General features: G+C 40.3%; 1 protein-coding gene across 1 annotated transcript in view; it reads left to right on the forward strand.

Annotated features, from left to right (window-relative positions):
• pwp1 (PWP1 homolog, endonuclein) overlaps window positions 1-22,571 on the forward strand; it is a 93,783-nt gene that overhangs the window by 22,858 nt on the left and 48,354 nt on the right. Inside the window, exons 5-6 of the mRNA XM_062482874.1 lie at window positions 14,898-14,994; window positions 15,101-15,211. Of these exons, the coding sequence (XP_062338858.1) occupies window positions 14,898-14,994; window positions 15,101-15,211 (208 nt within the window). The remainder of the gene's footprint in view (window positions 1-14,897; window positions 14,995-15,100; window positions 15,212-22,571) is intronic.

Here is a 22,571-nt window from a genome sequence, read left to right on the forward strand (position 1 = left end):
AATCTTGAAGCCATACTATAGCATTTGTCATATAGTTTTTGTCTATCGTAAAATAGTCAGTTGGAATGTTCGAAATCGCACACGTGCAACGTTACGCTGTGAGACCCGTATTCGAACGATCACATATGTGCGACGCTACTCTGTAATAGGTTAATAAAACTCGAGTTTGTCTGCTTCTGCCTTCTCAAAGTTAGGAAGATGTGTTCTGACATAGTCTCTGATCTGAAAGTATTTGAAGAACTGATTCTTTGGCAAGTTATATCTTTCGTGGAGTTGTTGGAAAGAAGCAAAAGTCCCTTTTTATGTACAGGTTGCCAACATTACAAATCCCTATTTGCTTCCAGGTATTAAATGGCACATCCAGAACAGAGGGAGTGAAGCAGGGGTTTGCTGCTATAGGTAGCAAAAAAGACACTGCATTAAGCTTGAAATTGTTTTTTTGTTTCCATATCCTAATTGTATCGTAAATGATTGATGATGATGATTATCTTTAAAACCGTCTCTTTTGACTGGTACAGGCAGTGTTGCCACTAGGGCTGCAACTAACGATTATTTTAATAATCGATTAATCTGTCGATTCTTTTTTCGATTAATCAATGAATCGGATAATTAAACAAAAACAAAAAAGCATTAATTTCCAACCCTTTATTCAAAAACAGAACAGAGAGTGCAAATTCATAGTGCAAAAAATCTTCAGAATGTGCACAAACAGGCACACAATTTTGAAAAAGTTAGTAATATTAGCGTGGATTTAATGCTATTTTCCAAGATGAGCAATATATTTGAGTTTTGTTTAAAATGTAATTGAAAATTGAAAGGTTGTGGATGTAGGCCAGACTTTATTAGAATAATCTGGTGTATATTTAAGATTTTTTGACACAATTTTGTAAAAAGTTAAGATTTGCGAGGATTAAGCTATTTTCAAAGATTAGTGATTTTCTATCATTTTATTTGAAACTTCATTGAAAAAGTAAAGGCTGTGGAAGTATACCTGATATTGTTAAGATACTGTGGTGTCTGTTTGAGGTTTTATATTCCTAAAAATATTATAAAAGTCTACAATTTTCAAAATGGTATGGGTTGTTTTCACCCGGTCCCTAATGCGATGCTGCAAAGTAGCGTCTTCCGAAGGTAGAATATGAAACTAACTTCACCTCGGCCAATTAACACACTGTTTCGATGTATTTTGTGTGAAATGCTCCCACACCTTGGATGACTTGGGTCGTACTGATTTCTCTGCCTCAGCCATGTGTTTCAGAACAACGTTACTCAACAACGTCTCTCCGATGGCCTTTCCTCTACCTCCGCTCCGCGCTCAACTAAACTTTTTTTTTTAATACTCAAACATCTCCGCGACATATTGAGTGGCGTAATAATCGCGCGACACAACAAATCGATAATGAAATTCGTTGCCAACGCTTTTAATAATCGATTTAAATATTTTAATCGATTTAATCGATTCGTTGTTGCAGCCCTAGTTGCCACAGTTACTTTGAAAAAGTAACTTAGTTACGTTAAAGATTACTTGATTTTAAAAGTCACTTGATTTTAAAAGTAACTAAGTTAGATTACAAGTTACTTTATTAGTTACATTCAGCAGCTGCCGACAACACCCTCGCCGCCTCAACCAAAAAATAGGTGCGTTCGACTTCATGCAGCGCCGGCGTCGCCTGCAGCCGCCTGCAGCCGCCTGCAGCCCAGCTGACTTGAAGCAGCCAATGGCATTTTCAACTTCAAGGCAGCCGGCTGCATGAAGTCGAACACACCTATTGACAACCGGCTCTATAAGTTTGACTGTGCAGTGCTGCGACTCCAAATGTTTCTTCAAATTTGACGTCGTGTTTTTGTAGCTTGATAGCACTTTGTCGCCACCAGCACAGTGTACAACGAACCTTGATATTTCCATCTTTAGCTGACAAATACTCAAAATAGTGATTGTATTTACAACTCGAAAATGATTCATCTCTCTCTCTCCTGCTACATTGTTGTTTGTGTCGCTGAGTGGTAGGTCTATGTATATACACGTGACCCTCGTGCTGAAAACGTGACTTAATTGTCGCATAGGCTTAACTCCCAGAGACGCAAGAAGAAATCAAATATATATTTTACTATTAATGACAAAATAGTAACGCACAGTGATTTGGACAAGTAACTTTAATCTGATTACTGGTTTGGAAATAATAACGCGTAGGGATGCGTATTGATAAGATTTTAACGATTCCGACTACTTATCAATTCCTGCTTATCGATTCGATTCCTTATCAATTCTCTTATCGATTATCCCCTCTACAGCCAACTAGGTCTGTGCGTCCTGCACCCCCCCACACACACACTCGTTCTAAACGAATTTCTCAAACTGGCTTTGACTGGCTCTGAAATGAGCTAATACCTACCACCTCTAGGCCTCTTCAGGCCTCTGTTTTCAAAACAAAATCTAGTCGGAGATAGAAACTTTCAGTTTCCTTGTGTTCAAGCTTCTATTACTCAACACCAGTAGGACTTACAGGGGTCCTAACAACAGTGTCACCTTTCAAAAGAGACCATTTACATGCATGTACTCCAAATGGTTCAACAACAGCTTTCAATGTACTTTGGGTATGTTGTTTAGGCGTTTTCAGGCACATTTAACAGGACTATTAAAAGGTTAAACAATTAAAATGCTAAGTTTAATAATGGATAAAAAATCGATATGCTCAGTTTAATAATGGGACACGCGAACGTTTGCTGATAACACACGCCGCCCCGATAACGTGAAATGATCAATAAGATCAATACTAATGGGAGACGAATGCCGGAGCTAAAATGTATGCTTCAAACGACGGGACAGAAGATAACTAGATCGACTACACACAATAAAGGCAAATTGCTTCACACAGTAACAAGTGGTTGTGATCACTTTTGAGCAGTTTAGCTCTACCTTAGATAGTTAGAGATGAAGCGCGAACGTTAGCTGCGCTGCATGCATCGAATACATGACGTTCCAGTAACTTCATTCCATGCTGTGTGTTCAAATGCTTCTTCATATTTGTAGTATTTCCTCCCTTTGACGAAATAGACTTTTTACACTCGTTACAAGTGGCGTTGTTGTCATTTAGTCATGTGAAATACAACCAAACTTTAGAACGCTTCTTCCTAGTTGCCATGTTTGCTACAGTCTGTCTGAATAAACTATAAAAGTTCGCGCATGCGCAACGGCACAGAGAATCGTTAACAGAATCGTTAAGGAATTTTGCTAACGATTCCAAGGAATCGATTCACTGGGAACCGGTTCTAAACAAGAACCGGTTCTCGATACCCATCCCTAGTAACGCGTTAGATTACTCGTTACTGAAAAAAGTGGTCAGATTAGAGTCAGATTACCGGCATCACTGGGTACAGGTGATGGTATAACTGCTCTAATAGAGAATGGTAGGCAATCCTCCCGTTCTATCTCTAACCCATCAAAGGGCGATGGGGTGTCATCCAACCAGTGTGCAACAGAGCATATTCCGGTGGCCCAATAATATAAAATAAAATTAGGCAGTGCCAGCCCCCCATTGGTTTTGTGTTTGCAAAGATGGTCCTTTTTTATTCTATGAGAGTTGTGGTTCCATACAAAGGGAAGAATGACATGGGTATATAGGCAAGTTTTGAAAAAGATAAAGAAGCTGGGGGAGAAAGATCTTAATAACATTCTCTCTACCCAACAGAGAAACAGGGAGTGTTTTCCAGAATTGAATATTGTGCTCTAGCTTGTTTAACAGCCTAGGGAAGTTTATATAAGCCTTATAAAGAGCATTGCACTTCTTGGTGATTATTATCCCCAGGTAGGTTAAGTTGTCTGATATTATTTGAAAGGGAAGCTGTTTGAGCCTGTCTCGATCCTCAACTTGTACTGGTAGTAGCTCGCTTTTACTCCAGTTAACAATCCTGTAAACTTAGCCTAAAACGCCTAAACAAGGCAAACCCAATTTAAATTGAAAGCTGTTCTTGAACAATCTGGAGTATATGCATGGTGGTCTCTTTTGAAAGGTGACACTAAAGTTCTTTGAAATGGAAAGTTTTTATTTCCGCCTGAATTTTGCTTTGCATACCGATGCCTGCAGATGACTATAGGTGGGAGGTATTAGCTGGAAAACACAATGGGACCACAGCATAAAGCCTTACCCAGTATAGGTCAAAAGTTGATAATAGTACCACAAAAAAACAGTTTTTCTAAGGGTACTGTCGTGGTAGTTTTTGAGTGAAGTACAGAGTTAATGTTTATTTGACGTATGACGTATACATAATAACGTTACCAACATAACATCATCGACACACAAACTTTTCTAAACAAAGGCTTGTAATACAGTGTTACTTGAGTTTAGCTCCGAATTAACCAAGCATTGTGTCTTTAATCGAATCATTCCATGCAAACTGATGTAAAGTTCTGAAATCAATCAACCACACAGCAAACTGCTGTGCAAATAGCTATTGATATTCTTTAATGAGCTTATTCATCTTTAGTGATTCTCTCTGGGTTTAACCAAGTGGGCCCCTTGTGGACAAAATGAAACACCAGCACATTACAACATGAGAAAAATCAGATGCATAGCCTTAAACATTACAAGCCTTTGTTTAGCAAATTCAGAGGGATATATATATCCCATACCATATAGGCTACACAAAAGGAGAGACGATGACTGTAAATCATTAAGACCATGCCTTCAAACTGGGTCGTGTATTAGGCTACCACTTTTCTGTCACTCGGTGGTTGCAATTATGTATTTAGACGATATTTGACTACGAGTTATCATTACTGTTAAAAAAAACATTTATCAGTCACAATGTGTAGGTGGCTATGATGTAGTAGTCAATTTGGCCGTAGATGCGAGGAAAGAAACGTGATAACTATCATCGCTGATTTCCTAAACTAAGCCAAGGGAACCAGTTGGTTCAGATCAGCTCAAGACAAAATGTCACCTGGATGCTGACGTAGTTGTTAAATACGTGACTGGAAGAGAGAAATTGTAGAGCTTCGATAGCTCACTGCGTAAAGCTGCGGACTTGTGTTTTATCCGTTATAATTTTGCCTTGAGATCGAAACTAGCTCGACCCGAACTTGAATGATTATATTGTTTTTAGATCTTTTTGTTGTTGTTGTAGGTGGCTGTGATGTGGTGCTTACTTAGACAAACATTTTCGCTGCAGTAGATCTGGAAAACGATTTGAAAATCGACAGTAATATGTTTGTTATTGTGTGACGAATCTGGTGATAGAGGCAGACTGATAGGTGAACGCACAGCTGGGAAACCAGTTAGTTTGGAAACCAGTAGGGACACAACACCGGGTAAGTAATTAGGGCTCCTGAGACTTCTCACCAAAAGAACCAAGGAGAACCCACTTGTCAAGCAGATTAAGACATGTTCGTAGTGTTAGTGTTCAGTTTTAAAACTAGCAAGAATAATCTCAGTCAAGTATATTGCTGTCATCAAGTTGCTGTATTTATCGTAGCTGTAGCAGCTTTGATAACATGAACTACTTCACTAGTCAACATCATCTAGTTCTTGAAATTCCAGATGTTGAAACACTTAAACACGACTTGCTGATATATTGTCCCTAGATAAATGTCTACTTACAAACTACAGGATGTTTAGGTGTATTCACATACAGAAGTCATTGTCTTGTTCTAAAATGTTGAATAATCTAAAAAACAAGCTATTGCCTTCACTAACTGTTTTAGATGATAACAAATGACAAAAGTTATTGGCATCCCCTATTGTTTATTCCATATCTAATAGATATCAGGCTTTCGTTTTGATTTTGTTTTCCAACATAATGTTGTAAATCATGAAACAATTGAAAATGGCATGCCCAAGAAATATTGGACCCTCAACCGAATATTTATTTGCAGAATATTTAGAGGCAATCACTGCAATCAAATGTTTTCTGTGGCTCTCAATGAGACTCCTTCACTTGTTAACAGGTAGTTTGGCCAACTCTTCCTGAGCAAACTGCTCCATCTGTCTCAGGTTTGATTAGTGCCCTCTCCAGACTGCAAGTTTCAGCTCTTTCTATTGATGTTCGATAGGATTCCGAGCAGGACTCACAGAAGACCAGTTCAGAACAGTCCAATGCTTTGTTCTTATCCATTCTTGGGTGCTTTTAGCTGTGTGTTTTGGGCCATTATTCTGTTGGAGGATCCATGACCTGCAACTGTGATAGCTTTCTGACAGTGGGCAGTACGTTTCACTCCAGAATGCCTTGATAGTCTTGAGATTTCATTGTGCCCTGCACAGATTCAAGGAACCCTGTGCAAGGCTCAACAAAGCAGCTCCTAAACACAACCCAGCGTCCTCCATGTTTCACTGTAGGTATGGTGTTCTTTTCATTAGTTAACATAAAGCTGATGTGACTTGCCAAAATGCTCCAGTTTTTACTCATTTGTCCAAGGGACCTCCTCCCAGAAAGATTGTGGCTTGTACTCTTGGGTTTTCTTCCATGGAGGCCACTTTCGCTTAAAAAGTGACGGATGGTGCGATCCTAAACCTGTACCTTTACCTTGGATTTCAGCTTGTATCTCTGGCAGTTATCCTTGGTTCTTTTCCTACCATTCGCACTATCCCTCTCTTCAATCTGGGGTCAACTTTCTATGGGCCACAGACGTAGCGGTACTAGCCTCTCACTGCTCATCTGTCCTTGATCTATTAACTGTAAAAATCAGACCCTTCTATCTACCTTGGGAGTTTACTTCAGTCGTCGTGAGTGAAGTCTACATCCCCCCAGGCAGATAAGGCCACTGCTTTGGATGAATTGTATGAGATTATCAATGGTCTGGAGAATGTGCACCCAGAGGCAGCCTTCATTGTTGTTGGAGATTTCAACAGAGCCAACATGAAGAAGGTCCTGCCCAAATTCTATCAGCACATTGACTTCTTGAAACGTGGAGACCAGACCCTGGATCATTGTTATACAACATTCCGGGGCAGTTACAAACCCTTCCCCCGCCCTGCTTTTGGTAAAGCTGATCACACCTCCATTCTTCTGCTCCCCGCATACAAACAAAAGCTGAAACAGGTCAGACCGGTTGCGAGGTCAGTCCACTTATGGAGTGACGAGAGTGTGGCGACCCTCCAGGACTGTTTTGACACCACTGACTGGCTGATGTTTAGAGAGGCAGTAGACTGAGACATAAACGAATACACGGACGCTGTTCCCTGCTACATTCATCACTGGATTGATGACGTCGTACCCAAGAAGGTTGTCCGGTCATTCCCCTGTCAGAAGCCCTGGGTTGATGCCGCAGCCCGGTCCAAGCTGATCGGTCTGTTGCCTTTAACTCTGGGGACCCTGATCAGTACAGGAAGGCCATATACGACCTTCTGAAGGTCATCAAAGCAGCGAAAAGGGCTTACTACCAGCTACCAGGGAGTCAGGTGGCTGAGCGGTTAGGGAGTCGGGCTAGTAATCTGAAGGTCGCCAGTTCGATTCCCGGCTGTGCCAAATGACGTTGTGTCCTTGGGCAAGGCACTTCACCCTACTTGCTTCGGGGGGAATGTCCCTGTACTTACTGTAAGTCGCTCTGGATAAGAGCGTCTGCTAAATGACTAAATGTAAAATGTAAATGTAAATCTGCTCCTCACTGCCTCCCACCCTGGACCCTATGCAGTTTGCATATCGGTCCAACAGGTCTATAGAAGACGCCATTGCCCTGACAATGCACACCGCTCTCTCCAACCTGGACAAAAGGAATACGTATGTGAGGATGCTGTTCATTGACTACAGCTCAACATTGAACACCATCATCCCCTACAGAGTGGTCTCCAAGCTTGTAGACCTGGGACTAAGCGCCTCCCTCTGCAAGTGTATCCTCAACTTCCTGACGGGGAGGCCAAAGGTGGTGCGAATCAGTGACCGCACCTCAGTCCACACTGATCACCAACACAGGCACCCCCCAGGGCTGTGTGCTCAGCCCTCTCCTGTTCTACATGTTCACGCACGACTGTGCGGCAACGCACAGCTCCAACCTCCTTGTTAAGTTTGCTGACGACACAACCATTGTGGTTGTGTGTCTCTGGCAGCCTACAGAGAGGAGGTTGATACCCTTACATCATGGTGTCAGGACAATAACCTCTCTCTCAACGTCAGCAAGACCAAGAAAATGATTGTGGACTATAGGAGGCGGCAGGAGGAGGAGCATGCACCCCTTCACATCAATGGATCCAAATTGGAAAAGGTCAGCTGCTTCAGGTTCCTTGGGGTGCACATCTGCAATGACCTCACCTGGTCTGCTCACACGGACAAGGTGGGCAAAGCGGCCCGGAAACGCCTCTTCTTCTTGAGGAGACTGAAGAAGTTTGGCATGGACTCATTGCCAAACTTCTTCATCATCCTCACTAACTTTTACATATGCACTATAGAGAGCATTCTGACTGGTTGCATCACAGTGTGGTATGGGAGCTGCACAGACGGGGACCGCAAGGCCCTAGGTAGTGTGGTCCGGTCTGCTGAGTTCATCATTGGCAGGAAGCTCCCAGCCCTACAGGACACCTACCAAACACGATGCCTCAGGAAAGCAGGCAGGATCCTAAGAGACTGTTACCACCCATCCTTCAGTCTCTATCCCGTTGCCTTCTGGCAGGCGCTACAGTAGCATTCGGTCTCACACTAGCAGACTGGACAGTAGTTTCTATCCAAGGGTCATCAGGTTTCTAAATGGACACTGATATGGACATTGATACATTTCTCACTGGTCACTTTACACACTGTCACTTTCAGTTCATTATTGCACTAACTTACCCCTCTTGTCTTATGTTAGTATAGGTCTTGTCTTAGGTAAGTTAGGTCTATAAGGTTAGTATAGGTCATTATGTGTATTAGAGGTCTAGTACCGTATTTCTTCGATTAAACGCTGCCCTCGATTAAATGCCGCACCCAAAAAATCAGAAAACGGTTATTTAATTGGTTAAATTAAAACACAGTATTTATTACACAAATAACAAGTGTATAATTTAGTGCTGTCAAACGATTAAAATATTTAATTGCGAGTAATCACATTAATGTCATAGTTAACTCGCGATTAATCGCAATTAATCACACATTTTTATCTATTCTAAATGCCCCTTGATTTCTTTTTGTCCCATAATTTTTTCTCATTTTAATGCTCATGGAAAAGTGGATCGGATGTTGTTGGTTTTTTTAAACAACATTGCAATCGCCTGGCTTTGACGAGGGGGCGGAGAATTCGCATCCGCTGGGTGATTGGCCATCAAATGGTATTTCAGACTGGACGTGCTGCGATGATAGCTGAACAAAACACACAGATCACTTTGGTCTTGTCAGTGGAACCATTAGGCAACTTTTTTAAAGTAATCTTTCCATTCAGAATCTTATTGGCATCCATTTCGGCGTCTCGCGCTTGCCATCCATTTAAAACGTAACGTTAGCCTACTACTCTTTAGCCGGCTCGCAAGTCCAAACAAGTGTGTGCGGCGTGCCTGTTGTTTTGTTTCCGGTCTAGCTAGATCCGGTGTGGTGTTGTAGTTTTTCTAACGTCAGTAGTTGTTGCAACAGCATGTGAAAAAAACTACAAACTTTGCCATGCCAAAAAGAACGTTAATCTCGCAATAAAAATGTTTACGCCGTTAAAATGGGTTTGCGTTAACGCCGTTAATAACGCGTTTAACTGACAGCACTAGTATAATTCCCTCGAAGCACTGGCTGACGCAAGTGGCTTTCTTGCTACAGGTTTGTTTGAAGCTTCTTCTCCAAATCCACCGTGAAAACTAAACCCACAGTATAACGAGAACCACATTAGCCTAATATGAACGTACAATGACATGTTCAAATAACGTTCACAAAAGTAAAATACAGACACAAAACAACATACCTCGTTGGCTGCATGCTGTACACAAGGGAATAGAGGTTTCCTTAGATCGCTAACATCCGATAACAACCTTCAACTTTTATCGGAGCATTAAATGGTCCGTGCTTCGCTTGCTGTTAGCTTGTCGACTCACTCACGAGCGTTCCAAAAGGCCTTCAAAGTAATGGCACTGTACTCTTACCAAATAAAGTCACTTACTAATACTGAATGCAATTATATTATTCTAAATTATGACATTGATTGAAAACAAATTATACATTATAATAATTAAATTCTGACAATTACATGTAGCCTACAATATAGCGAGGTAGCTGACTTCACCACTGGCGAATTCGCCTTTCATCAACCCCAAGTTTACGTGCTACAGATCTGTTGCTGGTGGTGAGTGCTTTCTGTACAGCTTTCTGTTTGAAAGCTGAAGCGTAAGAACATTTCGGCATGCTGCTTCAGATTTCTACACAATTTAGACACGCGCGGCTTCAATTTTATACTAGACTATTCTTTTTGTCTATGGCCGCACTGCAGCTGCAATTTTCTTAATCTCTGTTACTAATTAAACACCGACCTCGAATAAACGCCGCCCTCGAATAAATGGCGCCCCAAAATTATCATTGTGTAATAAACACAGCAGCGTTTATTACACAATGAAATACAGTATATTTTATTGTATATTGCTTACTATTTTGTATATTTAGGTTTATTATTATTTTATTTCCATTTTTATTTTAGCTTATCATAGATGTAATCTATGTTCTTAGTACTTATGTTACAGGGCTCTACGCTAATGTTTTCACCAAGGAGTACATGTGCTCCTAAATGAAAAAATTTAGGAGCAAACAAAGAAATTCAGGAGCACAGTGGGGTTTTTTTGGTATTCGTTTATTAAACATAACTTAACACAGGGGCGTCGTTAGACCCTTTTTACAGGGGCATGTGCCCAGTATAAATCTGCTGTGTCCCAGTAAAATCTAAAGTTTGAGTTTTAACAATTTACTTTATTAGTCAGTGCATTAATTGCTAATGAATTTAATGATTATTTTGTCAATGTTGGTCCCAGTCTGGCTGGGGAGATTGTAGGAATTGATAGGAAAAGTAGACCGGAAAGGGAAACGGGTAGTGTAAATAAGCAATCGATGTTTATAAGAGGAACAGATGGAAAATAAATAATTGATATTGTTAAATAATTTAAAAATAAGAAGTCAACTGACTGGAATGATTTGGATATGTCTGTGGTAAAACAAATTATCGAGTGTATTGAGAAACCCCTGGTACATATATGCAACTTGTCTTTTCAAAAAGGTTTATTTCCTAATAAAATGAAAATCGCTAAAGTCATACCCATATATAAAACTGGAGATAGACATACCTTTTCAAATTATAGGCCTGTTTCTTTGCTTTCGCAGTTTTCAAAAATGTTGGAAAAATTATTTTATACAAGATCAAATGATTTTGTTATAAAATACAACATATTAACTGAAAAACAATATGGGTTTAGAAGTAATAGAACAACCTCACATGCATTAATAGAATTTGTAGAAAAAATATCTAATGCAATAGAAAATAAACAATATACAGTTGGGGTATTTTTAGATCTTAAAAAAGCATTTGACACTGTTGACCGTGACATCTTACTAGAAAAATTGAAACATTATGGCATAAGAGGGGTAGCTTACTCTTGGATAAGTAATTACTTAGAGAAAAGGCAACAATATGTCCAAATAGATAATAGAAAGTCACAATTGGTGCAGGTAACGTGGGGTTCCCCAAGGTTCTGTGCTGGGCCCATTGCTTTTTCTGTTGTATATTAATGATATATGTTAGGTTTCCAAAACATTAAAATTAATATTATTTGCAGATGATACAAACTTATTTTGTTCTGGTGACAATCTGAAACAACTTTTGGATACAATGGAAAAAGAGATGGTAATACAAAAAAATTGGTTTGATTCGAATAAACTAACATTAAATATAAGTAAAACTAAATTCATTGTATTTGGTAATCGTGCATAGAATACAATAGGTAAATTCATGATTAATGAAGTTGAAGTAGAGAGGTTGTCAGCTATAAAATTTCTTGGAGTAATTATAGATAATAACTTAAATTGGAAGCCCCATATATCTTATACTAAGAACAAGATTTCCAAATCAATTGCAATATTATACAAGGTTAAAGATTTCTTAAATGAAAAGTCATTATACACTCTGTATTGTTCCCTTGTGCTACCATACATTACTTATTGTGTGGAAGTATGGGGAAACACATATAAAACAAACACCAATCCAATTTTTATGCTTCAAAAGAAAGCCATACGAAGAGTAAAGAAAACCACCTATAGGGAGCCAACTTTTTATTGAATTAAAGGCTCTAAAATTTAAAGAATTAGTAGAACTAAAAACATTACAAATCATGTACAAAGCAAAAAAACATCAGTTGCCAGAAAGTATCCAATGGTTGTTCACAGAAAGAGAATGCCAACATGACTTAAGGGGATCTTGTATTTTCAAAAAGAACCAAGTGAGGACCAATGCTAAATACCATTGTATTTCCGTTAAAGGTGTAAATTTATGGAACAGCTGTCATGCGGAACTAAAAATATGTGGGACCTTAAGTAAGTTAAAGAAACTATTTAAAAATAATGCAATGAAATTATATTAAACAATTTAAAGAGTGATAGATGAACAAGCTGCTTTTGTTGTATTTGGACTGTGCAACTCTATTGCATAAGAATATTAATGTTTTTTTTTTTGTATTCTGTCCAGATCTGATTGTCAACATAATGATGTAAGACAAAAATTATTTCTATTTATTTTTAAGATATGAGATGTATTCATAAAGGGTAGGCATTATAAGCATGAGCTTCAGCCTACACCTGTTTCAGACTGATGTAAATATGCTTTTGTTTGTTAGCTCTACTGTATGAAACTAAGTTGTTTGTCTGAAATAAACCAAACTATTAATTAAGGTTGATAATCCCGAAAAAAATAAACGCAATATCCCAATCAACGCATGTAAAATCAAAGCAGTTTAACCGAAAACACAAAGCTTGCATTAACTATAGATGTCCCTGCCAAAGCTGATATCAAACTTGCGTCCCTGAACTGTTATATAGTGGGTTAAGCGAGGGGAGTTTCTATAGCCTAATAGTGCATTGTGCGCAACACGCTTGGAAGAATGGATATGAATAGGGGCCTGTGCCCCAGTACAGTTTTATGTCTAACAACCCCACTGACTTAACAGTTAATGCTAGACAACTAGCAACTTTCACTCTGATAGAACTAGAACAAATAGTTTAAGAAACATATTTATAGTTAATATTTTCTTAAAATACTGGGCCATTATAGACTATGTAAGCATGCCACGGATTAAAAGGCTTGGTAGTCAAAGCTAGGTAGACCCAGAGCCATATAAAAAGAGAGTTGGGACACTTCCATAGACTTCCAGTGTAATCGAAGAAGGCAGACGTAAAGCGTGTCATTTGCGACATAGTCCCAAACATTGTATTTTGCAACGTTCAACCCCATTCATGTTCAGTGTTACGAATCAAGTTAGCTATTTTGAAAATAATGCAGTAATTTGATCAATTTACCAGCTAACCTGCTTCTTCACACTGTACATGAATGGCGTAATAGTTTGTGAAAGACCCAGAGAAACACAAATATCCGACGAGGCAAAATCCCGGACAATTTTTGAATCCCTGCCGGACGCATTTTTTAGGTCTCGAAAAGAGGATGTCTGGTCATCCAAATTTTAGCATATATAGCCAGCTTTACTTAAAGTTTATTGTAAGATATAACTTGTTAGATTCTAAATGCACATCTGATTAGAGCTAGTAACAATGAATTGCAGATTGAAGGGTCCCCAATCGTCCAGCTAGCTGTCGACGCTCGGCAGGAATTTCAGGTCCACTCACTAAAAACAAACTTGACCCTCTCACTGGACATATTGCATAATAAAATGTTTTATTGAATGCAATTGGTTGCCTTATATATTCTGTTCTATTTACCAAACTCCTTTCTTGTCTTAAATTGAGCTGGTGTGAGCTACAGTATGGTAGCTAGCATAGCCATTTCTAGCTCTGCTTCACCAATTGCGTAACCAATTGATATTATGTGTTAATATACCGAAAATGTCAGTAAATCGAGATGCTGCTACTGTCTGTCCCGTTGAAAACCATTCAAACAGGTTTCCAGCAGTGTTTTTTTTGCGAGCTACTTGAACCAAGTGATAATGTGTCGGCGAGATCAAAGAGTGTTGTAACTCTTTTTATATGGCTCTGGCCCATTGGTTGCGAATCGTCGCTCGCGCGTCATTATGCTATGTTCACATCGTGCAATCGCGACTCCGTGACTTGCTTTCCATGTGAAATCAATGGTATGCTTCACTTCATCGCACTGTTGTTCCGTGTATTGACAAAAACCCGTCACTCGCGCACTGTGCTCGTAAATGATTTTTCAAGTTCGCACATACCTATTTCTAGGCGCAAATGCGAGTGAAATACTCGCACTGTAGAGCCCTGATGTTATGTTATGCCAGGTTTCTTGCGTTGTCTTGTCCCAAGAATTTCAGTGCCCAGTCTGACCTTGTGTTGTTCTGTGCACCTGACAATAAAAACTTGAAACTTGAAATTCCTCTTGTGGCCTTACCCAGAGAGGTTGGCTACAGTTCCATGGACCTTGAACTTCTTCATAATATTTGCAAATGTTGTCACAGGAACATCAAGCTGCTTGGAGATGGTCTTGTAGTCTTCATCTTTACCATGTCTGTATATAATTTTCTTTTTGATTTCCTCAGACAACTCTCTCTTTTGCTTTCTCTGGTCCATGTTCAGTGTAGTGCACACAATGATACCAAACGGCACAGTGACTACGTTCCTCTATTTAAATAGGCAGAATGACTAATTACGAGACTTGTGATACTAATTAAATAAACTAATTTGGAAGTTCGTAAAATCACTATAATCCAATTAATGATTATCTTTCTAAGGAGTACCAACACATATGTCCAGGCCATTTTAGAATATCTTGGAAAAATGAAAAATGTTCTTTTTTTCAGGATCAGTATGAGCGAGAGGACTTTCAAATCAAGCCCAATGACAACCTGATTATTACAGGAAGGGCTGAGAAGGACTGCTGCAATCTGGAGGTTCATGGTAACTCAGGAACTTAATTGATTAATCTGAAACCCCTGATGTGCTTTGAATTGTAGGTAATGATGGAGTTAGAGAGTGATAATTGTGGAGTTTTGTTTCACTGCAGTGTATAACTCTGAAGAGGAATCACTATATGTCCATCATGACGTTCTTCTGCCAGCTTATCCACTGTGTGTGGAGTGGTTGAACTTTGACCCAAGCCCTAGTGACGGACCAGGTAAGGCCTTTATTTTTTACAAAGCTGTGATAGTGTCTTCCTCCCCTTTAAGGATTTTCACTTTTTGCAAGCTTGCCTCCTAGAATCAAAATGTATTCAATTGAAAAACCTGCATATTTGCATTTATAGTTTGGAGCAGCGTTTTAAGATCTTAAAACTAGAAGCACCAAGCCATTTTTCCCTTTTAATAACGCCGTTAGGGGTCAAATTGGCCCATGAGTCTACAGACAGGGATGTTTTTCCTGACACGTAATGGTCGCTAGATGGCGCTTCTTGCATGGAGCAAGGTAAGTTTGTTTTCCGACCTTGCCTTCGTCAATCTGTCATCCATTTCCGAGTTGTTAGTCGGTGATTATTTAATTAGAACGTTTGTTGTCTAGCCCTTCAATCATTCAGCAAAATTACATTTATCATAAAGGATGTGACACAAGTTGCGGGTTAGACTGCAGTTGGTCAATAAATGTGTAGCCTGACTTGATCATTGTCAGCCGACAATATATTGATAGTTCATTGTCTCTAGTCAAAAATAGTGAAGCAACCCGGCCAAGGGAGTCCTGGGTTAGCTGGTCAGCCTTTCAGTAGCATATATTTACACACACAGGTACATCATAAACATTCAAGGATCTGATAGATCCAGTTATCCTGGCAAAACAGTTATTGTTCAGGGCACGGTCCAAGTATTGCAAAAATGAGAGAAGTGTAGCCTATTAGTTTGGAACTTCTAAGGTAGAAGCTACGATCTCTGCTTGCTCTCCTGTTTATCCTGCTCTCAACTGTTTTCTCCCTGAACAATGAATTGACTTTTTTTATGCCACCTGATTTTTTTTAATCCTTAGTGTATATTTTCATAATCTGCCAGGTACCAGGCTGAAATAATGTCCCAAAGGCTTCATTTTTAACCCTTTGATGCACCCGACCGAAACCCAAAAAAAAAGAATTATATAGAAAGTGGCATAACATTTGAAGTAAACAACATACAGAGACAAATGAACACATTTTCCCATACAATTCTGACCCCAGGAACTTGGTGGAATGGTTATTTTTGACATTTGACAACATATTGACCCTATTTCTGGACAAAAATTGCAAAAAATGTCCAAAGATGTCTAGAAGATCAACTATTTTTTCGTTTTCTCAAGCGCAAAGGGTGATTTGTTTTTTCACAACCTGTTATTTCTTTATCATTCAAGTGTTTATTTTAAGATTAAATTGGGTACCAAGCTGAAATAATGTCCAAAATGCTTTATTTTTAACCCTTTGCACCAAACCCAAACAATCTATTATATAAAAATCTGAAGAGATCCTATGTCTATTTCTTCCAGCTCTTCATCCTCATTATTAGGTTCATACTCTCCATCCTCTTCACCTACAGACAAGTTGTTGTTGTTGGAATCAGCTACCTTGTCAAGAGCTGCCTGCTGTTCTGACTCTACTCTCTGAGCCAGTACCTCAACAAGAGAAGGAAGGAGGATGGGTCCAATTGTCCAAACAGGTTCCAACACCACCTCCTCTCCTGTCTTCTCCCAGCCCATGCCTGGATCATATGGTTTGGGGCTCTTGATTATTGCCTCATCTGTTCTCTTATAGCAGGCAACTCTGTAGTTGGCTCTCTGTACATGTGGGATGAGACAGACTTTGGGGGGTGGCAGGCGTTCCAGGTCTACTTTTGACATTGTGTCCAGGACTTTGTCAGCACCGACCATTTTTCTCAGCATCTTGGCTCATACTAAGTCAACTAATGTCATCTGTGCTTGGCCATACATGATGCATGTGAAGCTCTCCATCTCCCGTTGAAGCTCATCTGTTACCAGTGTTGGGGGTAACGCATTATGTAATATAACGCGTTATGTAATATAACGCGTTACATAATATTATTACTTAAGTGAGTAACAAAGTAATATAACGCGTTATTATTTGACATTGAATAATATTATTACAGTTACTTATTAAAGTAACTTGCGTTACTTGTCCAAGTTACTGCATGAATTCAACAAAGGACTTAAATAGCTTGTTGCCTAAACTACACTTCCTGGACGCAGTAGCCTACTGTTTGCCTTTGATTCACGCTGCAGACAAACACAACAGCAATCATGGCCGCAGAACGTGTTACGTTTTCGGGCTGGAAATATTAACACTATTTCGCTTTCTTTGAAGATATTGGAAAAAACTAGTGGTATCGGCCCACCACTAGTTTTTTTTAACGGGCGATAAAAAAAAATATTGCCGATATTATTCTCAAAGTTGGGTTGGGAGCTGGGTCTATACTACGCAAGCTATGATGACTTTCACCTTGATATTTTAGCGTGGATGTATACCTAGCCGAATTTCACTGTAGGGGGCGAGAACCAGTCTTCGAATCTGTGTGTATGCCTTGTGTATGAAATTATCACATCAAACGTGACGTGCTAACATGGATGCAGCTATGAAGCCGCCTGGCTTGCTTCAGGGAAAATGTTTTTTGTGGAAAAATTTAAGAAGCTTCCCAATGGAAACCTCGACAAGACTAGGGTTGTTTGCACCTTGTGCTATGCGGAATTAGTTTACTGTAGGAGTTCTTCCAGTCTCAAATAACACCGAAACGCAAAGCATCCCTTAGCTAATTCTGAAGATGCCGGGCCAAGCACTGATGTAGCGCAGGGGAAGAGTCGTCGTCAAACTACGATGTTTGAGTGCAACCGAGGCAAGCCCGTCAGCACAGCTCTATCAGCCAAGCTAACTAATCTAATAAACAGTTAATAAACACAAGTACATCTTATTGAACATAATTTATTTTCATTATCATAGTAGAACAACTTTCTCAAGCAGTTTGTGATGGATTTTGGAAACAGGGGATGAGCCCCTGGTCTAATGCGCCACCTGGCTTGAGAAACCCGTTCTCAAAGACTTACTTTTAGTCACAGATATTCTGAATGCCTTCGGCAGAATTCAAATGAGCCATTTTAATCTAGATTAATCTAGATTAACGCCAAGATTACAGTGAGATTAATCTAGATTAAAAAAATGTATCTATGACCACTAGAAAAAACATTAAAGTGAAATGCCCCAACAAAATACGATCTACTGCCCAAAGCAGCACTTCAAACTTCTCTAAAGTGTCCACAAAGAAACGAAACTGGAAGCTAGCAAAAAATCCACTTTAAACCATAAGAGAGATGGCGACCCGTTTCCACAACTTGCTAGTAAAAGTAATAGTAAAAGTAATATAATAAGTAATAATATTACTTTGTACAGAAATTAATAATGTAACTTAATCACGCCACTCTTACTGAACAATAATAAGTAATAACTAATATATTACTTTTTTGAGCATTGTGACCAGCCAGTCTGCACCAAGCTGCCTGAAAGCATTGTGGAGTTTAGGATTCTGCTGTAGCTTCTTCAGGGGATTCACCTTTCCTTTTCCTTTAAAAGCGCTGGTACAGTCCTCCCCAGTAAAGACATAGAATCCCAGCAGGGTGCTACAGTAGTCAGGGCCGAGTGATTCAGACAGTTCAGTCACATTGAGTATGCAATGTTTGCCAGAGCCGTGGTCAAGGTAGATTGAGAGGTTGATCTTGATTTTTTGAGTTTGGTGCAAAGGGTTAAAAAATAAAGCAATTAGACATTATTTCAGCTTGGTACCCAATTTAATCTTAAAATAGACACTTGAATGATAAAGAAATAACAAAATAAATCGCCCTATGCGTTTGAGAAAACGAAAACATTGTTGATCCTCTACACATCTTTGGCCATTTTTTGCTATTTTTGTCCAGAAATAGGGTCAATATGTTGTCAAATATTTAAAATAACCATTCCATTCAATTCCTGGGGTCAGAATTGTATGGGAAATGTGTTCCATTTGTCTCTGTATGTTGTTTACTTCAAATGTTATGCCACTTTCTATATCATTTTTTGATTTTCAGGTTCCGGTCCGGTGCAGCAAAGGGTTAAAGATCCTGTAAAGTGGAATTGAAAACGAGTTTTAAGTTAATCACACCACAGAAAAATGTGTTATTAACTACCCCTCCAAATTTGAATGAAAAAAAACACAGACAAGTATGTTAAATTAGGCTTTGAAATTGTGAGAAAATCAGCAGTCTTCTCTGCTTGAGACTGGGGGGGTGTGTCGCCTGAAGGAGCTGAAGCTCTGCCCCCTCGCTGGAAGGCGCTGCCTCTCTCAAGTATCTACGACCCAGATAATGGACGCTACGTCAACGTCGTAGATCGGTCATTTTTTGGCTCCGCCCATTAAAACCTGATCTGAAAACGGAAGAGAAACTGTTCTACGGTCTAACTCCACATTTCAGTGCAACAAAGTTTTCGCGCTTTGCACATGCTTTCAGGAACTCATTTCACACGTATATAATGTACGGAGAATCAAATCATGGAATTTGCTTCACAGGATCTTTAAAAATGAAGTCTTTGGGACATTATTTCAGCTTGGTACCTGGCATATTCTGAAAATAGACACTTAAAGGATTTTAAAAAATCAGATGGCATGACAAAATCTGGGGGGTGCGCGTGGACCCCTATTTCCATGTAGACTACAAGTAAAGTTCCCTTCAAGAGGTTTCCCAATAGCTTTGTGAACATTGTTGGGTTGTTGAGGCGGGGTTGGGAGTCAATATGTGATTAGCTTGTCTGAGAAACATAGCCCCTGTTGAGATAAGAGTTGCAGCTAAAACCCTCCATGGTGAAGGCCCTGAACAGCAGCTCTGGCTATCACACATGCGACCGGCTTCTGGGAGCGACAAAGAGGTGCTTTACGGAGACATGGCTGAGTGAACTGATCCCAGTTCACGGTTTCAAACTGCTGAGAGCGGATCGTGACCCTGTGCTCTCTGGCAAAACGAAAGGTGGTGGTATTTGTTTTTACATTAACCGTGGCTGGTGTGAAGATGTGACAGTGATTCTGCAGCACTGTTCTCCTGATCTGGAATCATTTTTTATTAACTGTAGATCTTTTTACTCGCCACGAGAGTTTGCATCATTCATTCTAGTTGGCGTCTACATGCCTCCGCAGGCTAGCGTCAACGAGTCTCAACGTGTGCTCGCCAGCCAGATACAGAGTGTGGAGCATGAAAATCCGGATTCCTTGGTTATTGTGCTAGGCGACTTTAACAAAGGCAATCTCACTCAAGAACTCCCAAAATATAGACAATTCGTCAAATGCCCTACCAGAGAAGAAAACACCTTGGATCACTGCTACTCTACAATCAGCAAAGCATACCATGCGGTCCCCCGAGCAGCACTGGGTCACTCTGACCACGCCATGGTCCACCTGATTCCTGCATACAGGCAGAAGCTAAAGCGCTGTAAGCCTGCTGTGAGGACATCAAAACAGTGGACCAGTGAAGCTATGGAGGATCTGCGGGTGCGCAGTGCGTTAAGCTGGGAACACAAGTCTCTGACTCCCGGTCCATCAGCACCGGATCACCTCAGGGCTGCGTCCTTTCTCCTCTGCTCTTCTCCCTGTACACCAACAGTTGCACCTCCAGTCATCCGTCCGTCAAACTCCTGAAGTTTGCGGACGACACCACCCTTATTGGGCTCATCTCTGGTGGAGACGAGTCTGATTATAGGTGGGAAGCGGCCAACCTGATGACCTGGTGCAGCCAGAACAACTTAGAGCTCAATGCTCTTAAGACAGTGGAGATGGTTGTGGACTTCAGGAAGAACACAGCCCCACTCACCCCCATCACCCTGTATGACTCCCCAGACAACACTGTGGAGTCCTTCTGCTTCCTGGGCACTATCCTCTCCCAGGACCTCAAGTGGGAACTGAACATCAGCTCCCTCATCAAGAAAGCACAACAGAGGATGTACTTCCTTCGGCAGCTGAAGAAGTTCAACCTGCCAAAGACAATGATGGTGCACTTCTACTCAGCCATCATTGAGTCCATCCTCACCTCCTCCATCACCGTCTGGTACGCTGCTGCCACTGCCAAGGACAAGAGCAGGCTGCAGCGTATCATCCGCACTGCTGAGAAGGTGATTGGCTGCAATCTGCCTACCCTCGAGGACCTGCACACCTCGAGGACCCTGAGGCGAGCGAGGAAGATTGTGGCCGACTCCTCCCACCCTGGACACTCCCTGTTTCAGTCACTCCCCTCCGGCAGAAGGCTGCGGTCCATCAGGACCAATACCTCACGCCACAAAAACAGTTTCTTCCCTTCCGCTGTTGGCCTCTTCAACAAGGCCAAGGGACCACACTGACTCTAATGACTTCCTGCTTAAAACACACTGCTTTTTGCACTGCATTACAAAATTGTATCTTGTACATTTGTATTTGGAGTGGAGGTGGCTGAGCGGTTAAGGAATCGGGCTAGTAATCAGAAGGTTGCCGGTTCGATTCCTGGCCGTGCAAAATGACGTTGTGTCCTTGGGCAAGGCACTTCACCCTACTTGCCTCGGGGAGAATGTCCCTGTACTTACTGTAAGTCGCTCTGGATAAGAGCGTCTGCTAAATGACTAAATGTAAATGTAAAAATGTATTTTTTGTAATATTTGTATTTTTATATTGTAATTTACGGCAATTTATATTTTATTTTATTGTATATTTAATTCAATTCTAATCCCACTTAGTACTGCTAGTTTGTACCCTTAGTATAGATAGTCCACATATTTAAATTTTAGGTCCCTATATGTTTATTGTATGCACCTTCCTGCCAAAGCAAATTCCTTGTCTGTGCAAACTTTCATGGCGAATAAATCCCATTCTGATTCTGATTGACCACAAGGGTTTATTGGCACAGGTGTGTGTGTGTAGCGCTTCCTCTGAAATGTAGTCATCACTAAGGAGATAGATGCGAGGAGACATAATCGGCTTTAAAACATAATCGTATTTGCCCATAAATGGCGTTATACAAATAATTTATGAATTCATAAATAAATACAACATTTTACCATGAATGGTAGGCAATATGTGCATTAATAATATATACATTACAAAACTAAGCATTTGAAATCAAGCTTGTGGAAAATATTGGACTAATGAGAGGCCTAAACTTACCTGCCTAAATGGCCTAACCTGAAACACCATAGGACACAAACAGCATTACAGAACATTTAAGAAGAAGAACATTTAAAAGCAAGCTTGTAAAGTTATTTACAGTATCTCACAAAAGTGAGTACACCCCTCACATTTGTACTATGTGGCTGAGCGGTTAGGGAATTGGGCTAGTAATCTGAAGGTTGCCAGTTCGATTCCCGGCCATGTTAAATGACGTTGTGTCCTTGGGCAAGGCACTTCACCCTACTTGCCTCGGGGGGAATGTCCCTGTACTTACTGTAAGTCGCTCTGGATAAGAGTGTCTGCTAAATGACATTATGTTAGCTTCTGTACCTACGTGGCCTCTACTCTAGCTCTATCTAGCTTAAG

This window comes from Osmerus eperlanus, chromosome 17, assembly GCF_963692335.1.
Source record: "Osmerus eperlanus chromosome 17, fOsmEpe2.1, whole genome shotgun sequence".
NCBI lineage: Eukaryota > Metazoa > Chordata > Actinopteri > Osmeriformes > Osmeridae > Osmerus > Osmerus eperlanus.